At 39.8% G+C, this 21,471-nt stretch overlaps 1 protein-coding gene across 5 annotated transcripts in view; it reads right to left on the bottom strand.

The window, feature by feature from the left end:
* The window catches only part of RAD51B (RAD51 paralog B), a 321,371-nt gene extending 307,190 nt beyond the window's left edge, over positions 1 to 14,181 (bottom strand). The window contains exons 1-7 of one of the 5 annotated variants that reach the window (XM_015864831.2): positions 14,064 to 14,181; positions 12,875 to 12,969; positions 11,942 to 12,055; positions 11,234 to 11,350; positions 7,938 to 8,074; positions 6,664 to 6,783; positions 5,448 to 5,631 (exon numbers count right to left, since the gene is read on the bottom strand). In XM_015864831.2, coding sequence (XP_015720317.1) covers positions 5,448 to 5,631; positions 6,664 to 6,783; positions 7,938 to 8,074; positions 11,234 to 11,350; positions 11,942 to 12,055; positions 12,875 to 12,958 — 756 coding nt within the window. In that variant the 5' untranslated portion in view covers positions 12,959 to 12,969; positions 14,064 to 14,181. Of the gene's footprint in view, positions 1 to 5,447; positions 5,632 to 6,663; positions 6,784 to 7,937; positions 8,075 to 11,233; positions 11,351 to 11,941; positions 12,056 to 12,874; positions 12,970 to 13,764; positions 13,989 to 14,063 lie in introns of those variants that run through there. The other 4 variants (XM_015864833.2, XM_015864832.2, XM_015864830.2 and 1 more) reach the window with 4 other exon arrangements.
* Between the last annotated feature and the right edge of the window lie 7,290 nt (positions 14,182 to 21,471).

Raw genomic sequence — 21,471 nt, 5'->3', positions numbered from 1 at the left:
AAAGCCAAAAACATAAGCAATGTAAGGATTAGCTGCTCACTTTCAAAATACAAATCGTCATAATACGCAGTACAATCCTCTCTAAAACTCTCAAAAGCCCAAAAAGATGCTGTTAAGCACCTAATGATGTTTTTCTTGTTCTCAGTAATCACCTGATTCACACTTTATTTTTTCTTTAACTGAAGATGTACCTTCACATTCAAAATCTGCGCAGCTGCCAGAACCCACATACACCTGCCCCTCCTTTCTGACTATAGTAGCACCAGTTCAGCTGTGCAACAGTTGCCCACTGATGTTTTCTTCCAGGGTTACTTTCCAGGTACATTTTATCCTTGTTTCGGATCATCAGAAGGTGTAAGATAGTTGCAAACTCTACCCGTGCACTGAAATACAATGTAGGCAGGTAAGGAAAAAAACACACACATTCTTTCCACAGTTTTAACAACTGACAGTGGCTAACGGGCTCCTTATTTTGGATTACACTTCCTATAACACCAGCTCAGTTAACCTGCTGCCCATGTGCCACATGAGATTTTGTGGTTTTCACAGATTTATTTTGCTTGCAGGTTTTTATCTGCTGGCCTTCTTTCCTAGGGGAAGCTTCAGAAAGGGTTGCTGGTCAGTGAATTTTCCAGGCAGTAGCTTCAGTATGTTGCCAGCTCCTCTCTCCTGTGTATGCTTTCAGCCAACCGAAAAAGGAAGCATAGCAGTAAGTGCTGCTGTCAACCCTACAATAGCACCTCCAGCCAGTAACAACATCCTTTGCTATTGCCAACCTGCTCCTTGAAAGCAGGATAATTAGGAAAAAACAGCCCCAGCAACGCACCCAGTTCCATACAAACAATAATTTCCAAGATAACTCTTTCCTTCTTGAGTCTATCAAACATCTGCTACCGTTTTCAAACAAATACAATTTTAACTTTCAATCACTGTGCACATTTGTAATATTTTAACATTATAAGCATTGCTCTGTTTGTTTCATCTCATCCCACATCCCTTTTCACCTCAGGAGGCTGGTACCATTTTATTTAGGAGCAACGATTGGAAAGCAGGTCCTATTTATTCTGAGGAGCCCTCAGGCTGAGCAACCACAAAGCAAACAAACTCAAGGATATCTGGAAACCAAACCACTAATTAATCTACACTGGGATTACATAAGTAAGGTTTATCCAACAACTTCTAATCTAGTAAACTGCTCCTTGCATTGTTATCCTACTGAGAGACTAGAATCCCTTCTTTTACACACGATGCAAACACAAATATTCCTAGAAAAACCTACATAAAACTAAAAGGAAACATTCCTAGAAAACTTAAATGGACTAGTCAAAAGTTAAGTACTTCCCTGCAGTGTCAAGCAGGCCATTGGCCTAAAGGTTCAGGCAATTTTCTTCTTATTTTTTTTAAACAGTGAAAACCACTTGTATTGGCAAATCCTGAACTCTCAATAAAAGGCATGAAAGACACCAGCACAATTACAGCTGTTGCTATTCTCTGTGTTGTCAAAAACATGTCAGGACAGAAACAAATACTGTAAATTTTAGTTCAGTAGTACAGTGTCTCTTATGTGCCTATTATACGAAAACTAGAGTAGTATAACCTAAATTAAACTATTGTAGACCAGATGCAAAATTTAGTGGAAAACTGCACTTTTAACAAAGTCTCTTCTAACAGAAAGTGGGGGGAAAAAGAAAAATGGAGGGAATACTTCAAAAGAAAAAGATAACTAACTCCAGCTTGATTTGAAACTGCCTTCTCTATGCTTCACCACCACATAAGAACAGGAAACATTGCTCTATCACTTCTTGTTCTTCCTCTTCAGCAGTACCGAATATTTTATGAGTGTAGACAGTCTGAAAGGAACACTGACAGGTCCAAAACTGTAGGAATGTATATTCTCCAGACATGTATAAAAGAGTACACAGATGGTAGCAGTACTGAAGATAGATATAATTACATTTCAAACAATCATTTTAAGCCAAAACAAACTGTGCCTTCTGAAAATATATATGTATATATTTTAAACAAGCACACCAGAAAACAAAACCATCTTACTTTGTCATTGCAACAGCACTGCAGGCAGACTAGCTCCTTTCTAATCAAAACTATTTTTTGCTCAGTACCATGGAGTGCAGCATTTAAACAATATGCCAACAACAAAAATTGTTCTTCAGAAGTTTTTGCTAGAGCAAAGGAAGACTTCTAGTCTGTAATTCCCTTTTAACCATTTTGTTTTCCTAACTAAGCACAACAAATTAAAATTCATTCCAAAACACATTTTATGAAGAATGGGGTTAATATGTGTGTGAAACTACTTTAAGCAGGCTTTTGAAAGGGGGAAAAAAGAAAGGGGGGAGGGGTTGGAAAAGAGAGAACACTACAATCCTTGGTAAAAGAACAACGCTATAGACTTAGCTCTGGGCATGAACATACAGCTAGGTATAACAGGGAAGGAAACCTTAATATAAAATGCTTTGTGTCACAACCATTTGTTACTCAGACTGAAGTAATATGATTAATTAGATTAGGTATTTCCCTTTATAGCAAAGAGAATGTGTTTTTAAAAAACACTAAAGAAGTTCTTATAAAAGATATAGCTAGCATGAACACAATTCTCTCTTGCCACTCAGCTGACACTACTCAGAGTTTAATTCATACAGAACAATACAAACAGCAAGTCCTGCTATATCTACTTAATTCTAAGCATTCATTCTACAGATAACTTTCAAAATACCAGTGTAAAACATTCATGTCTCTTCACCCTATCAAGTTCATAGAAGAACAAATCAGTTTTCCCAAGAAATCCAAAGAAACCTTACTGCAAGAAGCTGAGTTGCTACAGTTACACACACCTAACCAAAGACAGCAGAAAAGGCACTACAGAAGTCAAGCAGTTCATGCACTTAAATGCATCAATTTTGAGGACAACTCCTCATAGGCCCCAAAACAAGCATATGTCCCACTGAATATTTGGCTTTCCAAACCAAATGAAAACCTTGCGTCCAAAGTTCACAAAATACATGATTGAGCAGAAAGTACTGAAATGAAAAGTGCAAGAACTGAGAATATCAAAAGAAACTGACAGTTGTAATTGCTGTCACTATTAATAGTGATAAAGTGATAATTTTGTTGGTTTTAGATGGAGTGCACTGCATCTACAGGAACAAAGTACTACCTGCAGAAACAAAGGGCTTCTTGACTACTGTTAACTTCACAAAGCAATTGAAAACTATCACAGATCAGTCATAGTTTGTCTTCCACTTGTGCTGTAAAATTACAAATGAGAAAGCTGCTCCTCTTAAGCTAATGCATATTCTCAGAAACAGTACAGAAAAGATAAATAACACTATATGTTTGCTACTAGTAATGACAACCAGCATGTTTATCACAATAACAGTTTCTCTTCATGGATCTAAGGACAAAACCCAGACAAAAGTATAAAGGACAGACTATGTAGTAATTTTTTATTAGCCAGTTTCATCTCCAGTCTCAGTTTGACATTTAAAAGAATACTTAAGGCACATTTGTTTTACAAGCATCGCTTTCGGAATGCTTTCTCACAGAGATGTCTAGTCAGCTTCACACATTTTGTCATCTACTTAACAACAAGACGACCAGATAGATTCTGTAAATAACTTTTATGAGCTGAGCAACTAAAACTCAGGAGCAATTCTAGTCAGACTGTTTTTCAGTTTTAGCTCTTCACTGAAATGGAGGAACCTTCTCCATCTCTCTCCCCCAGACAGCAAGAATGCTGAACTATTTCTTACTGAATAAATATTTTCCTATGAACATGAAAGAAAAAGAAGAGAAGAAATAATACCCAAACACATTTTGCTTTCCATTCCTTCTAGAAACTCTTGCAGATACATAACACTGCTGCTTCATTTCCACATCTTACACATACATACACAGCACTACCTAGGGACCTACATTTGTGGTAACCTCCATCTCTAGCCAAGGTCTTCCTAGAACAGTACACAGAAATTTAAAGATTTTACTTAAAAGGTAAAGCACCTCATAGAGTAATACAGAAGGACAGTTGTGATCAGAAGAACATTCTTGGCCAAGATTTCCAGACTTCTTACCAGAGCATTCACAATGGGAAACAAAAACAACCAGCACACTAGTCATTGCAAATGCCCCAAGCAAACACATTAGATTTAATGTAACTGAAAACTTCAAATGTTCAACCTTCATTTTGTTTCCACATAGGATGAAATAAAAATCAGTCTTGCACTACTTAATGTTGTCCAATTCTAAGACCTTTGTAAATATCAACACTGTTTGAATGTAAGTAGGGAGGCAGCCTGAAGTGTCAAGAGGCTGAAATCCAGCTCAGCTTTACCATTTTAATTGAGATAGGCAAGTGAGGGGGGCAGGGTTCCTAAAAGAAAAAATAAATAAAACCAGTATCTACCTATAAAACCCACCTCCTATGTCATAGGATTGCATCTTATTTCCCAAAATACAGAAATGTGCACTCTTAATTGAGCACATCTTTCTTGGCTTCATAAGCAGTATATTCATTTTGGCGTACTAACTAGAACACTACCTTTTGTACCAGAACTTAATGGAACTTAGGCAGGGTTTAATTCTCTCCATAAAAGACCTTGATCTACTACATGGCAGAACGAAATCCATTCGTCTTAGCTAGGTGAGTTTCACAACTCTGACATGCACATTCTCAAAAGCAGAAGACGGAAGAAACCTCACCAGTTTAAATCAGGATCTCTGATTTCTCTCTTATGCTAGAGTGACAAAAAGTTCACTTATGCTAGGAAGTGTTTCTTACAGCTGAGTTTCAATCATATCTCTTGACTTCTGCTTCTGATTACCTACACATCATATCACTGAGAAACACCCCACCGCCCCCGACACAGACACCTATATTCCTGAAGTTTAAATCTTCTAATGTGCCTTTTGATGATTTTCAGTCATTCTCCGCATTGAATGTCTGTGATAAAGTAAATCCTTCCACAATAACTTATGGGGAAATCCACATAGATTTGTTGCTACCTTCCTTTCCACATCAGCCAGCATATGTTATCAGTTGCAAAAGGAACACACAGACTTCTATAAGGTCTTTCAAGACTCTATTAACTTAAGTAGAAGAGGCAAAGGATGGGATCCATCAGGGTAAACCATATTTGATACCAACAGCATAAAACATAATGTTTAAAAAGAAAACTGAATAACAAAGTGCTGAGAAAATAGCTGGAAAGACAATCAGTAAATCCTTATTTGCAGCCTAAAATTAATACTGAAAAAAAAGCAATAGAAGCAACACCAAGTTATTTGCTGTTATAGTACTATTTTTCAGCAGATACCTGCTTGAAAATGTGTAGTAGGAGCTTTACCTAGCCTTCACCATCTTGTCATTTCCATTCTTCTTGGTTTTTAATATTGGAAACCATAAAGCAGAAACTTAAAAAGGAAGAACAACTTACTGGTATTGAGAACTCCTCTGCCAAATACTTCAACAGTGATGCTCCTCTAGCCAAAAAGTTACTCCTCTCTGCCAGATTGCCTTGGAGTTGTGTGTCAAACTCCTTTCTGACAACTGAAGCTACAGAGTCAATTATTATGAGTTTAATCTTCTTTGAAATAATTTCTTCTTCTAGAGACTTAATCCTAAAAACAAATAAATAAATAAAAAGCCATTGATTACATTATAAAACAGTTACACTGTATAAATAATCCTGAAATTATTTAAATAAAAGGTTTTCTTAAATAAGCTTAAGTCAATCGCTTTATCTCCCTCATAGCTCACCCCCACTAACATCTGCAGACACCAAAGAGAAAGGAATCTCAGGCTCCAACAGGCTCATTCACAAGAGGTTCAGAAGACACTCTGCTTTTCAACACTGTGCTGCTTAAACTCTGAACGGCACAGACAGCAAGTTGAGCAGACATCAAAATGGTGAGTTTTGCATACAGTAGAAGCATCCCACTGCCAATAACAAAATACCTGCTGCCTACATATGCAGAAAGTCAGACCTGCCACTATATGCCTCCAAAGATGGTAAATCAAACTTAACACATTGGTGATATGCTAATAGCTGTTCTCTTGTGATAAAGCTGTACTTGAAGAAATAATTCTTAGAATAATTCTCCCTCTAATAAAATATACAGGAAGATTCTGATGTTCAGCTTTTATTTTCATTACAATATGTGCTCAAAGATTAACTTATACTTTCAAGAAGACAGTACAACATTGCCTTCAGGATGTTGACTTCTAAGTAATTCCTCCCTTCAACTGCTAGAGGGGTCCCAGTCTTTCTGGAAGTAAATAGCACTCTGAAAAACAAATACCTCCTTTCTGTTTCAAAGCAGACATAACTCTTCAACACTACGGTATCTCCACAAATCAAGACAAGAGCTGTCAGACAAACACTCTTATTTAAAAGCTTATGATGTTCAAATTCTACAGAACTGTCACTCAGAAACTATAAAACACCAAGTGAATTAGTCAAGAACTACAAAACGAGAAAGCAATGCTAGTCTTTTGGTATCAATTTTCCTTTTTGGGGACCATGTTGTTATCAACATAAAAGCTTCCAAGGAATGTATTAATCTTGATAAAACTTTGCTATATTATCTTAGACAATCCAGACAAAATGGTCCATCCCCACCCTGTCCCCATAAAGTTCTGGAAAAGAATACCTCTTCAGTACACTGTCACAGGTCAGCTCTCGATACAGATGAATGCTACTGGTCATGCAAAACAGCTTTTCATCAGAGTCAAAATAAGTAGGGAATCTGTTTCCTGCTATCTCTATCAACCTATCAAAGACACAAAAGGCATAACACTGAAAAAGGTGTGCAGGTAATAAGGAATCAAGCTTTCACAAAGTAAATAAATTAAACCTCTGAATGATAAGTAGATGCCATGTAGCACTGGAAAACTTTTTCATAGGGGAAGTTTACTTGAGCAGCAGACTGGAATACTGGAAATCAGAACATTTAGATTCTCCTCCCACAGTTGGTAGAACGAAGAATACATTTAGGAAAGACATAATATGTCCATAAACAGAGTTTACACAAAAGTCCACTGACGAGAGGTCCACATTTTCAATTAACTTGTATGTATGAAATCAAGGACACAAAAAGCACACATTTTAGAAATATCTGCAAATTTTCTAGAATTTATTCAAAAGCAGTTCTACACCTGTGCACACAAGGCAATTTTATCTATGTCCTCACAGATGAATCCAAGATTTTAGAAACTGATAGTTACAATCCAGAGCACCACACATTCCCCCTTTCTACCTATACGAAGATTTGATTTTTGAGAACAGAAACAAAAAATACTTAGTTGTAATTAAAAAATAAATCTAAAATGAAAGCCCACATGCTTGAGAAGAATGACACCTAGTGGATATCTGTAGACATAACTCTCTGGTTATCTTTTTATTTAAGCCTCTTCCAATAAAAGTCATTTCAGGAAAAAAAAAAATTAAAAAAAAATCAACATCTACCTGCCCCAATTCCCATGTTCTGACAAAGCTGAACAGCAGACACAGTATTCCAGTATTCCTGCAGTATTCCAGCTTTTTTGTAATAGAAATACACAAATTGCAGACAATATATAATTTACAGCTGCTCAAAATGCTGAGCCTTTACACCTTCAAAATCTTGTTAACTTCACAAACAAAACTGCAAATAAATGTTTCAATATGAGACTGTTAATATCGTGTTTAAATTAGAAAGAGTGCTATCCAGCTTGTTCCACAGCTGGAATCTAGAACATCCGGCAAATCAGGAAGGTGAATAAACCATTCTATTCAAACAGTTTCATAACTTGCAGAGTAATCACATATCAAATGAATCCTTAATAGTCAACATATTTATTTTATAAATGCTCAGAAAATAAATGAAGTTTCCAAGATAAAAAGTGGCAAAGTTCAAAGTGTGCATTTTACAGTTTTGCATCTTACCTTTCAGCACTGAAAGCAGACTCCGTGTCAATGTATATAACAGCCCCATCTAGTCCTCCCATGCTTACAGGCAGTGTAGCCAGAACACTCATTGTAATACAAAATTGAGTTTTGCCACAACCTGGTGGGCCCGTTAACTAGAAGAAAAAAAGATGAATAACAATCATAACCAAGAGATGTCGTATCCACTTCACACTAATTTTAATTTTAAAAAAGACCTACTGCTCCTCTGGTAGCAAAGACAACAGTCACAAGAAAGATAAAATGCAGCCCACAGAGAGCAACTTGTAGTTACTAATGGATCTGCGCCTTGCTGTATAAATCATCACTGAAGAATAAATAACTCTTCACATGCAGCATTCTGCTTGTGCTTTCTTTACCATCCTTCATTCCCTACTTCACTCTCCCATATTTGAGGTCCTCTCCCTCTCTTCTTACAAGATCTTTCCCAAAGCCATCCCCAATTACCTTCCACCTCCTCTTGTGTGCTACCCTCTAAAATAGAGCAAGATTAAAAGATACACAGCTAACATTCATTTGACATCAAATTACCTTTACAGCTTTAAGTCAGTCAAAAGCAATTGAGTTCACAGATGTAAAGTGCAGCTTACTATTACGATTACCTTTGTTATAATCAAGATTCACCTGGAAAGCACAAAAACAAAAGCTTGTATCCCAAGCAGTCTGAATGTGCAATATGAATCACACATCAGAAAGATGTTAGCTGCCCCAGTGACTACACCTGTGCTACAATTTAATAGGAGCTAAGAATTTGCTCTTTAGTTAAAATCTCTTGCATCGCTTTCAGTTAAAACAAGGCTTGAAAACCAAGTTAGATCAGTCAATCCACTTCAAGTTTCAGCACAAGAGAAGCATTAGCATTTGTTTAGAAATGCATACTGCATTTAGTGAATTAAAAATCAGTAATGAATTGTACTTAAGTAATTATCTGTCATCAATCATATTTAATTACATAATATTGTAGATACAATAGTTGTCACATTTTCATGTGAACCTAAAACCTATATAAGATTTGAAGAAACCATGCACATTTCTCAGACTGTAATAGCCAAGGAGTCTCACCAGCTGTTTCTAGTTTACAAGATTTGAAATGAATGAGAGAAGGGCATCAATCCAGCTGCTAAATTAAAATGTTTGGACAGCTGTAAGGAAACCTCAAACGGTCTGTATTTTGAGGCCTGCCTGGGAAGTGTCTTGGAATCAATATTCATTTCACTGCTCATTGCAGTAATTAATGCAGCAGAGATGCCGTGAACATGTCTGAGAATACATGCATCAGATCAGAGAAAGATGAGGAGCATTGCAGTAATAGACAGTATGAGAAAGCCATCCAGTGGAGCATTAGAGAATGTCCCCCAAGCAATTCATCTTTTATCGCCATTCTTTTTAAGTGTGGGATTTAAAATAATCCACAATAAACAACTATATATACAGCCATCACATTTTATTATGGTTACCACCAATTCAGCAAGTGTTTTGATCAATACAATCTTCATTCTTAAAAAAAAAAACCACAAACACACCCTTAGCTGCCTCTGGTTTAATTTAAAGTGAATGACTACAAAAAAGAACAACAAAAAACTTAGTTTGCTACAGTGTAAATTTACTTTGAAAATCAAAAAAATCCACCCAGGCAGAAATGTGAAGAATACAATAGTTTATTTTACCTCTGTCTAATAAAATATACTTTTATTTTTCCATAGGATATATATTATTTTCCCTGGCACTCATGAAGGGCTTGGATGAAGTCACAAGGAACTAATTCTCCTTCAGCTATCCAGGAATCAAACCCTCAATATTCACAAAGTCATTACTTTAGTTTTTCCTCAGAGGAGCTGGCAAAAAGTTCTGACATTTAACCACAAAACTTCAGTTATGACTTAATTTCCAACTTAAAAACTAATAGAGGTTTGGGAAAAAATGATCTGAGACAGTGAAATGCAAATCAAATCCCTCTGGCACTCAAAAAGTGAGTAGGTTTGGCTTAGAAGAAACCACCAGAACTCAACCCTGTGGCTCAACCATTCGAATTTCAAGTATTAAAGTTCCCAGCCACCCTCACTGTTGGTTAAAGTATGAGGAAGGCGACGATTAAACCACACCAGTCAGGATTTAAGTGCTGCACACCATGTACTTTTGAAGAGAACTTCTCTCAGACATGGAACATCCGCCTAACAACAAAAATACCAGAGGATAATCTGCTGGGCAGCTATGCTCCAGGAAGTTACAGAAGTGCAAATTAGAATGATTAAGCTCCAAAATCACTTGAGCAGAAGCAGAACACAACCTGTGAAATGTTCATATGCTACTGTAAAGCATCACAGCAGCACCAACTGACATCTGATAGCTTACTAATGCAATTTCATCTAACAATCATGTTGAAAAATACTTGCAGTGCTGCCAACTTTGAAACTAATTCTGGTCTTGTGACTTTCACAAAAAATGCTTTTATTCCAAAATCAGATCTTAAATGATAGAAACCAGACTACGCAGAGTGAATTGTTTCCTGCCTTACACTTGCAGACAAACCCCTAATATGTGCCCTAATCAACGTACAGAGCTCATACCAAAGAGGAAAACAAAATACTTTTTTTTTTTTAAAAACAAACAAACAGAAAAAAAGCAACCCAAGCTTCTACTTTCTGGCACCAGCTTTCATAGTTTGAACTCAGCATTGCTTAAATTCTAGCATATTTGAAGTCTCCACTAGATTTTTGTGGGTGATTTCACCTTGTGTTATAATAGATATGGACGTAATTACAAGACTTAGTTGCAATGTCTTTTCAAAAAATAATTCATTATACATTTATTGTAAAGATCAGTTAAACTTACACATAAAAATGTATAATTTCCATTCCTGTATACTTCCTATTTTTGTCTTAATTACTCATTTTTCCATCCCAAAACCTAAAGACTTAATAAATCAGTGAGAAGGTACTAAACAGATGGGCTCCTGACTCAGCACCTCATGTTCTGACCACTAAGCCACACTGTTCACTTCTCACCATACAATCCAAATAACAATTCTCCCACTTTTCCTGGAAAAATTTAACTATTTTTTCATAGGAAAACAGTCACCAAATCACCTATTTTTTTTTCTTCCCCATTTTCTTACTAACCTGACAGGCTACAGAAAAAAAAAACAACCCAAAAGTGCTTCTCAATCAAATTGGTTTGTTCATTTTGTGTTTAAATCACCTGACAAGACAGGCCAACCAGTGACATTTGATTTTAGGTGTAGTGTACAACTGTATTAAAATACATTAAAAAGTCACCTCTGTGAGGGATCCACAGGGTATTCCACCATGCAAGGCTTTATCCAGACTATGCAGTGAGGTGGGTAAAAAGGCTGCAGAGGGATTGACAGACCTCCTCACTTTCATTTCATAAGCCTACAACAAAGAAAAACAAAGAAAAAAAGAAAAAAGGAACAACAAAAAGCACAGGTTAGGAAATGCTTTATTTTTTTCTTGGTGGAAATAGAGAAATTCTCACATTTGCTTTCATCAGGATAGACTGATTTAGTACATGCAAGTAAGCTGACTATTCCAGTTCTCAGTTACAGACCCCTCCTCCCATGGAAAAACAATCTTCCAATCTCATTTTCCAGAGTAACACAGACACTAAAACTTCATTCAGTGATTCTTATTCTTTGCTTCTATTAGTTAATGCTTCCTTTAAAAGAATTAATTTTCATATGCTGGAATGCAAGAGACAATGGTACATTACCCTATGGGACTCAGGACCAATTTTGTAAGTCTAAACAACCTCCTTAAGCTAAAATGTCTAATAGAAGCTACCATCTCAAACTAAAGTCATCCATGAATCTAAACTTAGACATAAAACTATTATCTCATTATGCAATCAAACTGAGACAGCACAAAGCTAGATCACCCCACTCCCTTAAAAAAAAAAAAAAGCAACATTGTTTAGCTTTTTCTCCAACAAAAAATTAAAAATAGAACCAACACAAGCATACTTACTGTTTGCATTTTGGGAGCACAAGCTAGGCTGACTTTCCGAAGAAGCTTCTGCACATTTCTGTAGCTCTGTCCTGTCACTTTCATTAGCTCCAAGAGTGAAAGACATAAGAAGTCCTGAAAGAAGATAAAACAGTTCAGAGAGCTTAACCAGGAGATCAAGACTAAAGACTAAACTAATACAATTTATACATTACTAGTATACATTCCAAAGGCCAGATTTACCAACTGTGCCACATTATGCAGTGCTTTCTCATACCTCTTCTACCATTCTCTGGTGCCAGTAAGTCAGGGAGTCATAGAATGGTTTAGGTTGGAAGGGACCTTAAAGATCATAAAGCTATCACAGAAGAAACTGTATTTATATTTTAAAAGGCACAGTATAAAGCAATTAAAAATTTAAGTATTGTGATAAAGTCGCAATGAGATAACACCTTTTTACCCACAGAGGTGTCTATCAACCCAAAAAGCATTCAGACTACAATGCATTTTTTAGGTTGCAATTCTAGGAACAGATCTTGCATTTATCATGAACACTACAGAAATACATAGGGCCTCAAGTCTCTTTAAAGAAACATTTGTAACAACTTTCTGTATTTATTGATGAACCAACCCATAACTGATAGAATAGCTTAATAACACATTCACAGATGCTAGATTACATAATGTACATGTGTTTTTGCAGAGGGATCATGAAGGCCAACTTACAAATAGTAGCTACACAGCTCTCCTAAAATATTTTTCCCCCACCCCAAGAGGAAAGAGGTATATCCACATTTAAATGCCTTAGCCATCCATCATCTTAAAGCAGCATTTTTGCAATGCAAGCAGACAGACTGAGCCAGAAATACTCCTAGACAGTAAAGCTTCATGTAAATTAAACATAGAAATTTAATAAAATAAAAATAATCCAAAGCCATAGAATAACCCTTTCACCTGGCAGGTAGTGATCTGATAGCGGCTTAGTCTCTCACACAGCTCCTGAGACAACTTTGCTCTTCTCAGCTTCTTAGCAGCCATACTCCCTTGGTCTATAAGGCAAATAAAACAGTTTTTGAAGGCTGCTTGGGACATGACTGTGCAATTACACCCTCTCCTTGCTAAAGAGTAGGAAAGAAGGTACGCATGTATAGTATGCCTAAGTCACAAGAAATAGTCTTTCCATACAGAAAACAGTTCAGTTGAATTATATCTCCTAATATTTGATCATTAGGGGATCACAGCAATAAGAACAAAGACTCCACAATGCTTGCAAGACATGGGTTTCTGAGAAAGAAGCAAGCCCCAAAATACTCAGCAGTGAGTTGAAAAGGAATTCTTTGTGCTAAATGGCACTGGAAGGTAAGAAGGTTCTTTTGGGATGGCTAAAACTGAACAGTAATAACAGGATTTACTTAGACCTAGAACCGCTAAAACACAACACTCTTATGGTGACCAGGTATGCAATACAGATGTCAAAGGATGGGAAGAATGCAGTGTGGGGACAAAAGAATAACCAGAGACTTGGCATGTAAGATTCAAGACTGTCAAATGTTCAGAGGTATTTGATAACTTGGCTTATAGAAAACAGTGTTTTAAAAGGGGTTCTTTTACTTAACCAACTGCATAAAAGCAACTAGAGGCCAAAGCTAAGCGTATGAAACAGAACTGCAATGTAAATATTACTGAATTAAAAACAGAGGAGAAGGAAAAAAAAAAAAAAACCAAAAAAACAGAACATTGGAATGAGCAAGTACCGTGGCAAAGCCAAGTCACCTCAGGTTTATTTATTGCTTTGAGCTTTCTTTTTAAAGAGTAGCTTAGTTTGGATAAGCCCTAAGACTAACCTACGCAGCAGTAAGATGGCGTTACCTCTGTGAAGCTGTGTCTCCCTAACCCCAGCAGCAACCAGAGGCTCGGCCCTGCCGGGGGCAGTCTACACCGGCACCCAACCGCACCGCAACCCCAGGGGTCCGACAGCACCCGGCCCCGACTCGCTACTTTTCAAACTGCCCCCTCCGCTAAGGCGGAGCCTCCCGGCGACGGCGCGCAGCCCTGACGGCATCCCGGCGCGGGGCATGGTGGGGCTGGTCCGCCCCCCAGCACTAGTAGCAGGGATCCCTGAGAGTAGGGTTGTCCTTCGTACCCTGCACGGACCCTGTGCACGCAGCTCACCGCCCACGGGAGTCCAGCGCCCGCACAAAGCGACTCGGGGTACGAGGAGCAGCGGGATGAACGCGGAGAGGAGGTGGAATGGAGAACGAGCTCCTCCTGCTGGACACTGCCTGTAAAAGCTGGTTCCCAAACGGGAAGTTTGCAATTCGGGAAAAACAGTTTGCTGGTGTTTATTTAGTGCTTGTTACTAATGCCATCAGGACCCCCAGCCTCTGTATCAGAGTAACGTGCCTGTTTGTATCAAAGCTCCCAAGCAGCAACACAGCGGTGATCATCACACTCGTGTTTAGCAAGGACATCACTGGTCACTGGGGAACAGCTCTGCCTCTGCTCCATGCCCTTGGTCAAGCTCTGTAATGATAGGGTATCTGTTTTCTTTTTCACTTCTGGTCTTACCTATTTAGACTGTAAACACAGTGAGCACTGCTGGCCCGACAGAATTACGTGCTGGTTGCAGCACAGCAGGGCTCTGCTCCAGACTAAGCCTTTAGCTGCCCCTGAGATTGAAAAAGCTAAGAGAAGATGATTACTTTGTAAGACTGAGCCTCACCACATTGATTTAAGATGGTCCTTTAAATTGGCAGTGCCGGGCTAAGAATGTTACAGAAAGGAGAAGCATAACAGCAGCAACTACTAAGTACATAGAACCAGAGTGTTCTAACAACAAACACAGCAATTACAACTAAATTACAATAAAAAAAAAGGGGGGGAAGCAAGAATCTGATTTGAAGGATACAGAATGAAACGCTTATCAATCCTCACCCTAATAAATAAATTCTCAGCAGCTAACTAGATCTGCTATGCACCAGAATCCTAAAGATAATGGCAAAATATTTCCTTCCTCAAAAATGATCTTCCTGTAACCTATGACAGACATTTATAAGTAACTTCAGACAGTAATTCTGCATGCTGGGAAGTTTCATATTATACACTTAATTTCTAAAACACCACTGGCCTGTTTTCCAACTATCACTTGCTGCTTTAAAACTAGCAGTGCTCCATTGTGAAAGGAAAACAGCTCCCTACTAAAGTACAATGCATGAGAATACAGTTGAGAACTCTGACTCACAGCAGTAATTCAAGAACTAAGAGCAATTCCCTGCCTTATGTTTGCTGAATATTGCCTAATTAGACTAATGTATTCTTATTTCTTGATGATATCTACTTGATGCCTATCACATTCTTAAAAGCAACTGATGTCCTCCTGAGACTGGAAAGCGGTTATGAGACCAACTCACTCTTTCCCGATATTAAGGTCCCAAGAGGTTTCTCAATAATGATATGGAAAGGAACCGCAAATGAAATATTCTGTCCATTACTATCTCCCTGAATGAGACGGGGATTTACGTCCAGCTCTTTGGTGTTTTCCTCATCTCAAAACAGAGAACTGAAATAATCTCACAAGGAGGCCTTCACCCTGCTTAAAAGTACTTCGTTTTCCACACACACCTCACTGAGACTTTCCCAGCTACATCTGCTGTAGCAATGGAGCAGAGGGAAAGGAAAATATCCTTCTATTGTTTCTACAAACTGCTCAGCACAATCTAGCTGCTATCACTGGCTACAATAAGCAGACTGGGAACAACAGAGCTGTGAAATACCAGCCTACCTTCTCATTCTGACCAATCCTCCCTCCCCCATTTCTTTGAGCAGTCTGCAGGCCAGTTAAATGCCTCTCACCAGGCAATTAACCTTTTTCTTCCTGCCTCAGGAAGGATTAAAACCAGTTATAATGAATCCTCCTCAGGTATTAGTGAGCACTTGTCCAACCATACACATTTCCACCCAGGAAAAAGAAGCTTATCTCTCAGGACCATCAGAACACATTTCTCCATTTTCTACTTCTCCACAGAATTATCCATCATGCTCAAAACAGTGTCAGAAATATTCAGCAGCAGTGTCGAGTTTTGAAAGAGAGATTCTGTACCTCCCACCCTTTTACAGAACAGCAGAATGGCTACTTTCACTGCCACTGCAGGCAGAAGGACACCTGTGCATTATAGCTCTGAAAAATTCACACATGATTGCTTTCTGCCCAAATTATAGCAAGCAAAATGAGAGACCTCAGGGATTATTCCACTTTTAGATTGTACTCATCTAAGCACACTGCCCTCCAAGATCAGCTTCCTACTTCATTTAGCATTTTCTGGTTAAAGGGACAGCAGGATTCACTCAACTGGGCTTTTTATATTTCCCTTTTAAGTTTAAGTTGGATGAGAAAGCGATGAACTAACAAAGCAGCAGGATAATAATCCAGGTGAAGTTGTTGCTATCTTTACTAGTACAAGCTAAACCCAATTTACCCTACATAAGACAAACCTGACCTCATCCTGCCTTTCACCTGCGCCTTATCATCACCCCTTTTACTGTCTTATCTTGAAGTTCTGTGTACTGAGGAACTATGTCTGCAGTTACCAGCCTTGCTGCTCTTACCACAACATTTCCTGCATCTTTCCCTGAGTTGCTAAGAAATGACAAATATTGCAGCAGTAGACCTTTAGGAACATTGCACAAAGAAAACCGAGGTAATCTTTTGGTGTCCACTGCAGTTTTTTCCTGCTAAACTGCAACAGTTCCTATTACTCAAAAATTTGAACTAGATTTGAGCTTATGTCCTATGAAGCAGACTTGTTTCACAGTGACCAGATACAGGAGGATATTCAGCAGTGTTCAATAGTTCAGTGGTTCTCCTTTGATCAGCTCACTTCTCTGTAGATGTCCGCATCGAGCAAGTCACCCTGTGATCCTTCACAGCATCCAGTCTCCATTGAGCAGCAGCAATGTCACGGGTTACTTAGATTTACCTATGCCCGTGACAGGGGAAGCCACCCCACGCCCCCCGGGGCCCGAAAGGAGGGGGAAAAGGGGAGTGGGATAAAACAAGTGACAACCTAAGAGGAAAAACTATTTTACTAATTATGATATCGAAATACAAGATAACACAATATAATATAATTAAGAGAGGCTAACAAAATCGAACGAAACAGAAGAGAGAGAGAGAGTCTCCGAAAACCGAGAGGCCTACTGTGAACTCTAGGCGACACGGCTGGAACGCTTCCCACTCTCGCAGAGAGTTCGAGGAGAAGAAGGAGGGCACTCCAGCCTGGGAACGAGATTATATAGAGTCCTGGTCGCGGACTTATTGTTCTCCTGTTTGTTCTCTGGGATATGTAGTCTTCTTTGTGGACTGCACATTCAACAGAAGTATTCATACTTGTACATGATGTTATGATGTGGAATACTGATAGCAAAATACAAAATTACAAAACCAATGACCTTTCCCACCACCATTATTCTTACTTAATTACATCTATGGAGATTGGTGGGCAGGAGGTGACACTTGTGGGGCAGTGATTAATATATAATAATATATACATATAGATAAGTACAACCTTGTATAGTATAAAATTGTGATGGCTAAATAGTAGAATTGGCTAATGTAAAATTAAACTAATGTACAATCTATAATAACTAAAATGTCACTACACTAATGCAAAACATTATTCTTATATAGGCAGTTAGCTTTGAGTGATACAAGTACGAATGAGGTATGTAGGGTCTTGCAACTCGCTTCTGCTAGTAGAAAGTGTTCTCTCGGGGTCGCGACCATCTATGATGACAGGTCGCGCATCCGCATGGCTCGGAGACACATTATATGAAGCACAGGAGGTGGTAGCGAACCTCATGGTGCGTGGGGGCAAAGCACAGTTTCCACGGATAGTTTTGCCTTTCAGAGCTTGGAAGGAACCCAACAGGCTTTTCCCACATGTTCTTTACATGTATATAACAGGAGCCTTATGCTCCTTCTACAGTGTGATGGTGGGCTAGATTTTGACTGAGGACGCATTGCACGATTTGAGACCGATCCTCTAGTGAGGTGACGCAGACAATGTGGCTTCTGCAGAATTCTTCTCAGTTGCTGTAATTTTTCCACCCCTTGCTTTTCAACATGAGTTTCAACAACGCCACTTTATATCGTTCAATTTACCAGAATCTGGTGCATGGTAGGACTTATGTATAAATCCCACTCAATTGCCATGATTTCTCGGCCCAAGTTCTTATAAGAGAATTTGAAATGTGTTCCCATTTATCAGATTCACATTTCTTTCTGGGTGCCATGTCGCCAGCAGTAGACTTGTTTTCTCAAGACCTAATATGGTGTTCGGCAGTTTGTCATATGAGTAAGTTCAAGCGCACCCAGGTGGTTGTCTCTACCACTATGATTGAGTACGATAACACTTACCTACTGCGAAGATCTGTTGGCAAGGTTGAAATAGCATCAGACTGCACGGCCTCGCCCATATTTATCAGCTTTTGCCATCGCCTTCTTCTCATGAGAAGGTTTCATTGTTCTGGCTTGTTTTAATTTATGGCACATGTACAATCTATTGTAATAAATGGCTGCGCAGATAGTCGTCCATGGTTATGAGTTCGCACCCCTCGTTCTCTCGCCTCACTTTATATGTTGCGTCGTCTTCTTGATGCTGAGGTCCGTCATAGCCCATCGAGCTAGAAATAATTTCATCCCTTAATTCTGCCAGTTCCAAGTCATATTGACCAACCTCAATTTTGGCAGCTTTATCTCTGATGGTTGTTTTTGTTTGGTTTTTCAGTAAGCCCGATCTTTTGGTCACATGTGCATTTCCACATGATCCGCACCTTTACAGACCATATTCTTTTGTTCGGGTAAAGTCAATGTTCCTTTTCCAATAGATTCAGCGGCCCTTAAACAGATTTTCCCCTCCGTTGCCAGTTATTTTGTTTTTCACACCGCTGATTAATTCAACTCCCATTTATTTTCGGCATTTTGGCCCTACCGATCCATGAGTCAGTATAAAGGATATCAGCATTGGCTCACCTTCTTCCCGTTCAGCAACATCTAATTGTCCCAAGCTGGACGCTTTTTACCTCTGTCAACTGACTTGATTCTCGCCTTACTTTTCAGTGGCCTCTGTGCACCTGTCCGTGTGGGGCTCCACACCAGCCAGCTTTCGCATTTGCGACTGCTTCCCTACCAATGCGACATGATCCGTCGCAGGTGAAACTGAGGAGTGCCATATTTTTTCTTTTTTTTTCATTTTCTGGTAATTCGTTGTCATGGTGGGCCTCTTTATGCTACTTGTGATTACCCTTCTGCTGGTGATGTCCAAACTTTTTATTCTTCAGGCCAGTCCATTGCTTACCTCTAGAGTCCTGACGATTGAGGTTTCCCATCGCTGCTTCGCTGTGTAATTCCGTGGTTAATCCACTTGCTCAGGTTGACATCGGTAACGATGAATGGGTGGAAGGGGAACCTGTCCTTTGATCATCCAGTTTCAGCACGTGCAAGTCGAGGTGCCAAATAGGATGCATGTGTTTCCAGTCCCGATTCTATCTCAGAAGCTAGCCCGAACCCCCGGCTATACGGCGCAACGATCTCTGCTTCTTCAGCTTGGAGTGTAGGCTTTAACTCTCAGACCCTTATTACTGAATCCGACTTCAGAAATCCCTAAGGGGTCGGCCTCGGGGCGTCGCTGGGGGTCTCTCTGTAGGCGTCCTTTTGCCCCAACATTCCAAGTGGGGCCTTCCCTCCCGTGCCAGCAGTCAGTATTATGGAGGATGTTCTTTACATCCTGTCCAGTCCGTACTGGCCCAGGCTACAGCACGGCTAACTCTCTGTGTTTAAATCTGTTCAAAGCTGCTGCTGCTACAGGGCCCATGCAAAAATCATATCTTCTTCCGCGTTACTGTAATAAAGGGGCTTACATATTGAGGCTCCCGTAGTTTTGGAATGTTGTCATCCTCCAACAACGCCCACTGCACCCAGGATTACGATTGTGTCCTCTTCTTGCTAGTTGGTGAGAACGATGGCACGTGATTTTTGTCGATCAGCATCTGCTGGGGATGTGACGACCGTCCAGCCTGCCACTTTTTATACCTAGAGAAACTGAAATTTCCGGCCGCTGGGCAGGCAATCCTATTTACTGTTGCTTCGCTTAATTAGCCAAAGCCTGCTTGTAGTAAGCAATCCGTGGAGTATACTGCTCTCGGCTTTTGTGAAACCTTTCTCTGCTGTATCACCCCACACAACAATGTCTCACTATTATTGAGTTTGCAGGTTGTTCAGCGGAGTCACCACCGCTGTTTTCCAGTATCAGTTTACTTGGAACGCAACCATGGGCAAATTGGTTGGTGCTGTTGTTTTTCCAACGCTGGGCAAACGTGAGTTCCAAGTCTACTGTATTGCCCATCCCTCAGGTGGACGGACTAAACTGTGGCTTTTTGCATTTCGTGCGGCCCGAAAGGTAGTAACCATGATACAGACAGGCATTGCATATCGTTATATTGATGGTGCAATGCAGTTTTGGGCTGCTTTTGTGGACTCCAGCTCGATAACGTTTGGGAGTTTCCAACATGTCCGGTTCACATTGCCAAGGCGCTCCATGGGGGTCGTCGCACCTCTCTTTCAGTTTGGTTGGTCGCCAATTTTCCGGGTGTGGAGTGCGTTGGTGCTGTCGCTCGTTCGTAGTCTGACGCTGTCGAGCTCTTCCATCTCTTCCGATCCTGTGCTTTACGCAGCTGGCTCTACTATGGGGCTCTGTTAATAAGGATGAGTGAGTTTTTAGAGCACGTGGATGCACTTCTCCTGAAATCTCCAACTGGCGAATCAAGATCATGAATGGGGGAGCAAGGAATGCCTGTTGGTGTCGGGATTACCTCGCCTGTCTGTGCATGTTCCTTACTGTAGCAATCGGTAACCTGCTGACTCTTTTAAACGTAGCAGCCCCACAACAGACGGGTCCTCTGACAGGCAGGCAAAACAGACAGCTGCTTAAATGTTGTCCATGTATACACGCAGCTTATCTCCAGAAGGCACCAACGGCCCATCGATACCCCTTAGGATCTTGAAATCCCCCTTCTGAGGTAATCATATACCCAGTATACCCACTGGGGAAAAAAAAAAAAAAAAAAAAAAAAAAAAAAAAACAGCCCTGGCCAAGTCACAATAGGATGTTTTTGCGCAGTCTTTGCCAGTGAGGCTTAATTTCAGCCTCCAGCCCACAGTCCAAATTGCTTGATGAAGCTCCCCAGTCCTCAGTAATATGGATTGAAATCCTGTTCCTTCATGACTGGAGGGCTATTAGGGGTGCAACTGGCAGGACCGCGGTAATCCACCAAGCGCGCTTATCATTCCGTGGTTGTTTCTGATGTGCCAGGCCGACTCGAATGCCACCAGATCAATAAACTTCTATTCCGCTTTTCGCCACGACGCGTGATGATTGGGCCAGGCCCCCTCTCACTTGGTTTTCCTGCTGATTGACACTGGAGCAACTCCCACTGGTAGGTCTTGTTAATGTGCCTTAGTAGCTTTCTTTCACACGTGCTCGTAGTTTGGCAGA

This window comes from Coturnix japonica, chromosome 5 (genome assembly GCF_001577835.2).
Source record: "Coturnix japonica isolate 7356 chromosome 5, Coturnix japonica 2.1, whole genome shotgun sequence".
Lineage (NCBI taxonomy): Eukaryota > Metazoa > Chordata > Aves > Galliformes > Phasianidae > Coturnix > Coturnix japonica.
Note: the sequence above shows the minus strand (reverse complement) of the source record. Positions and strands in the feature narration are given on the sequence as shown.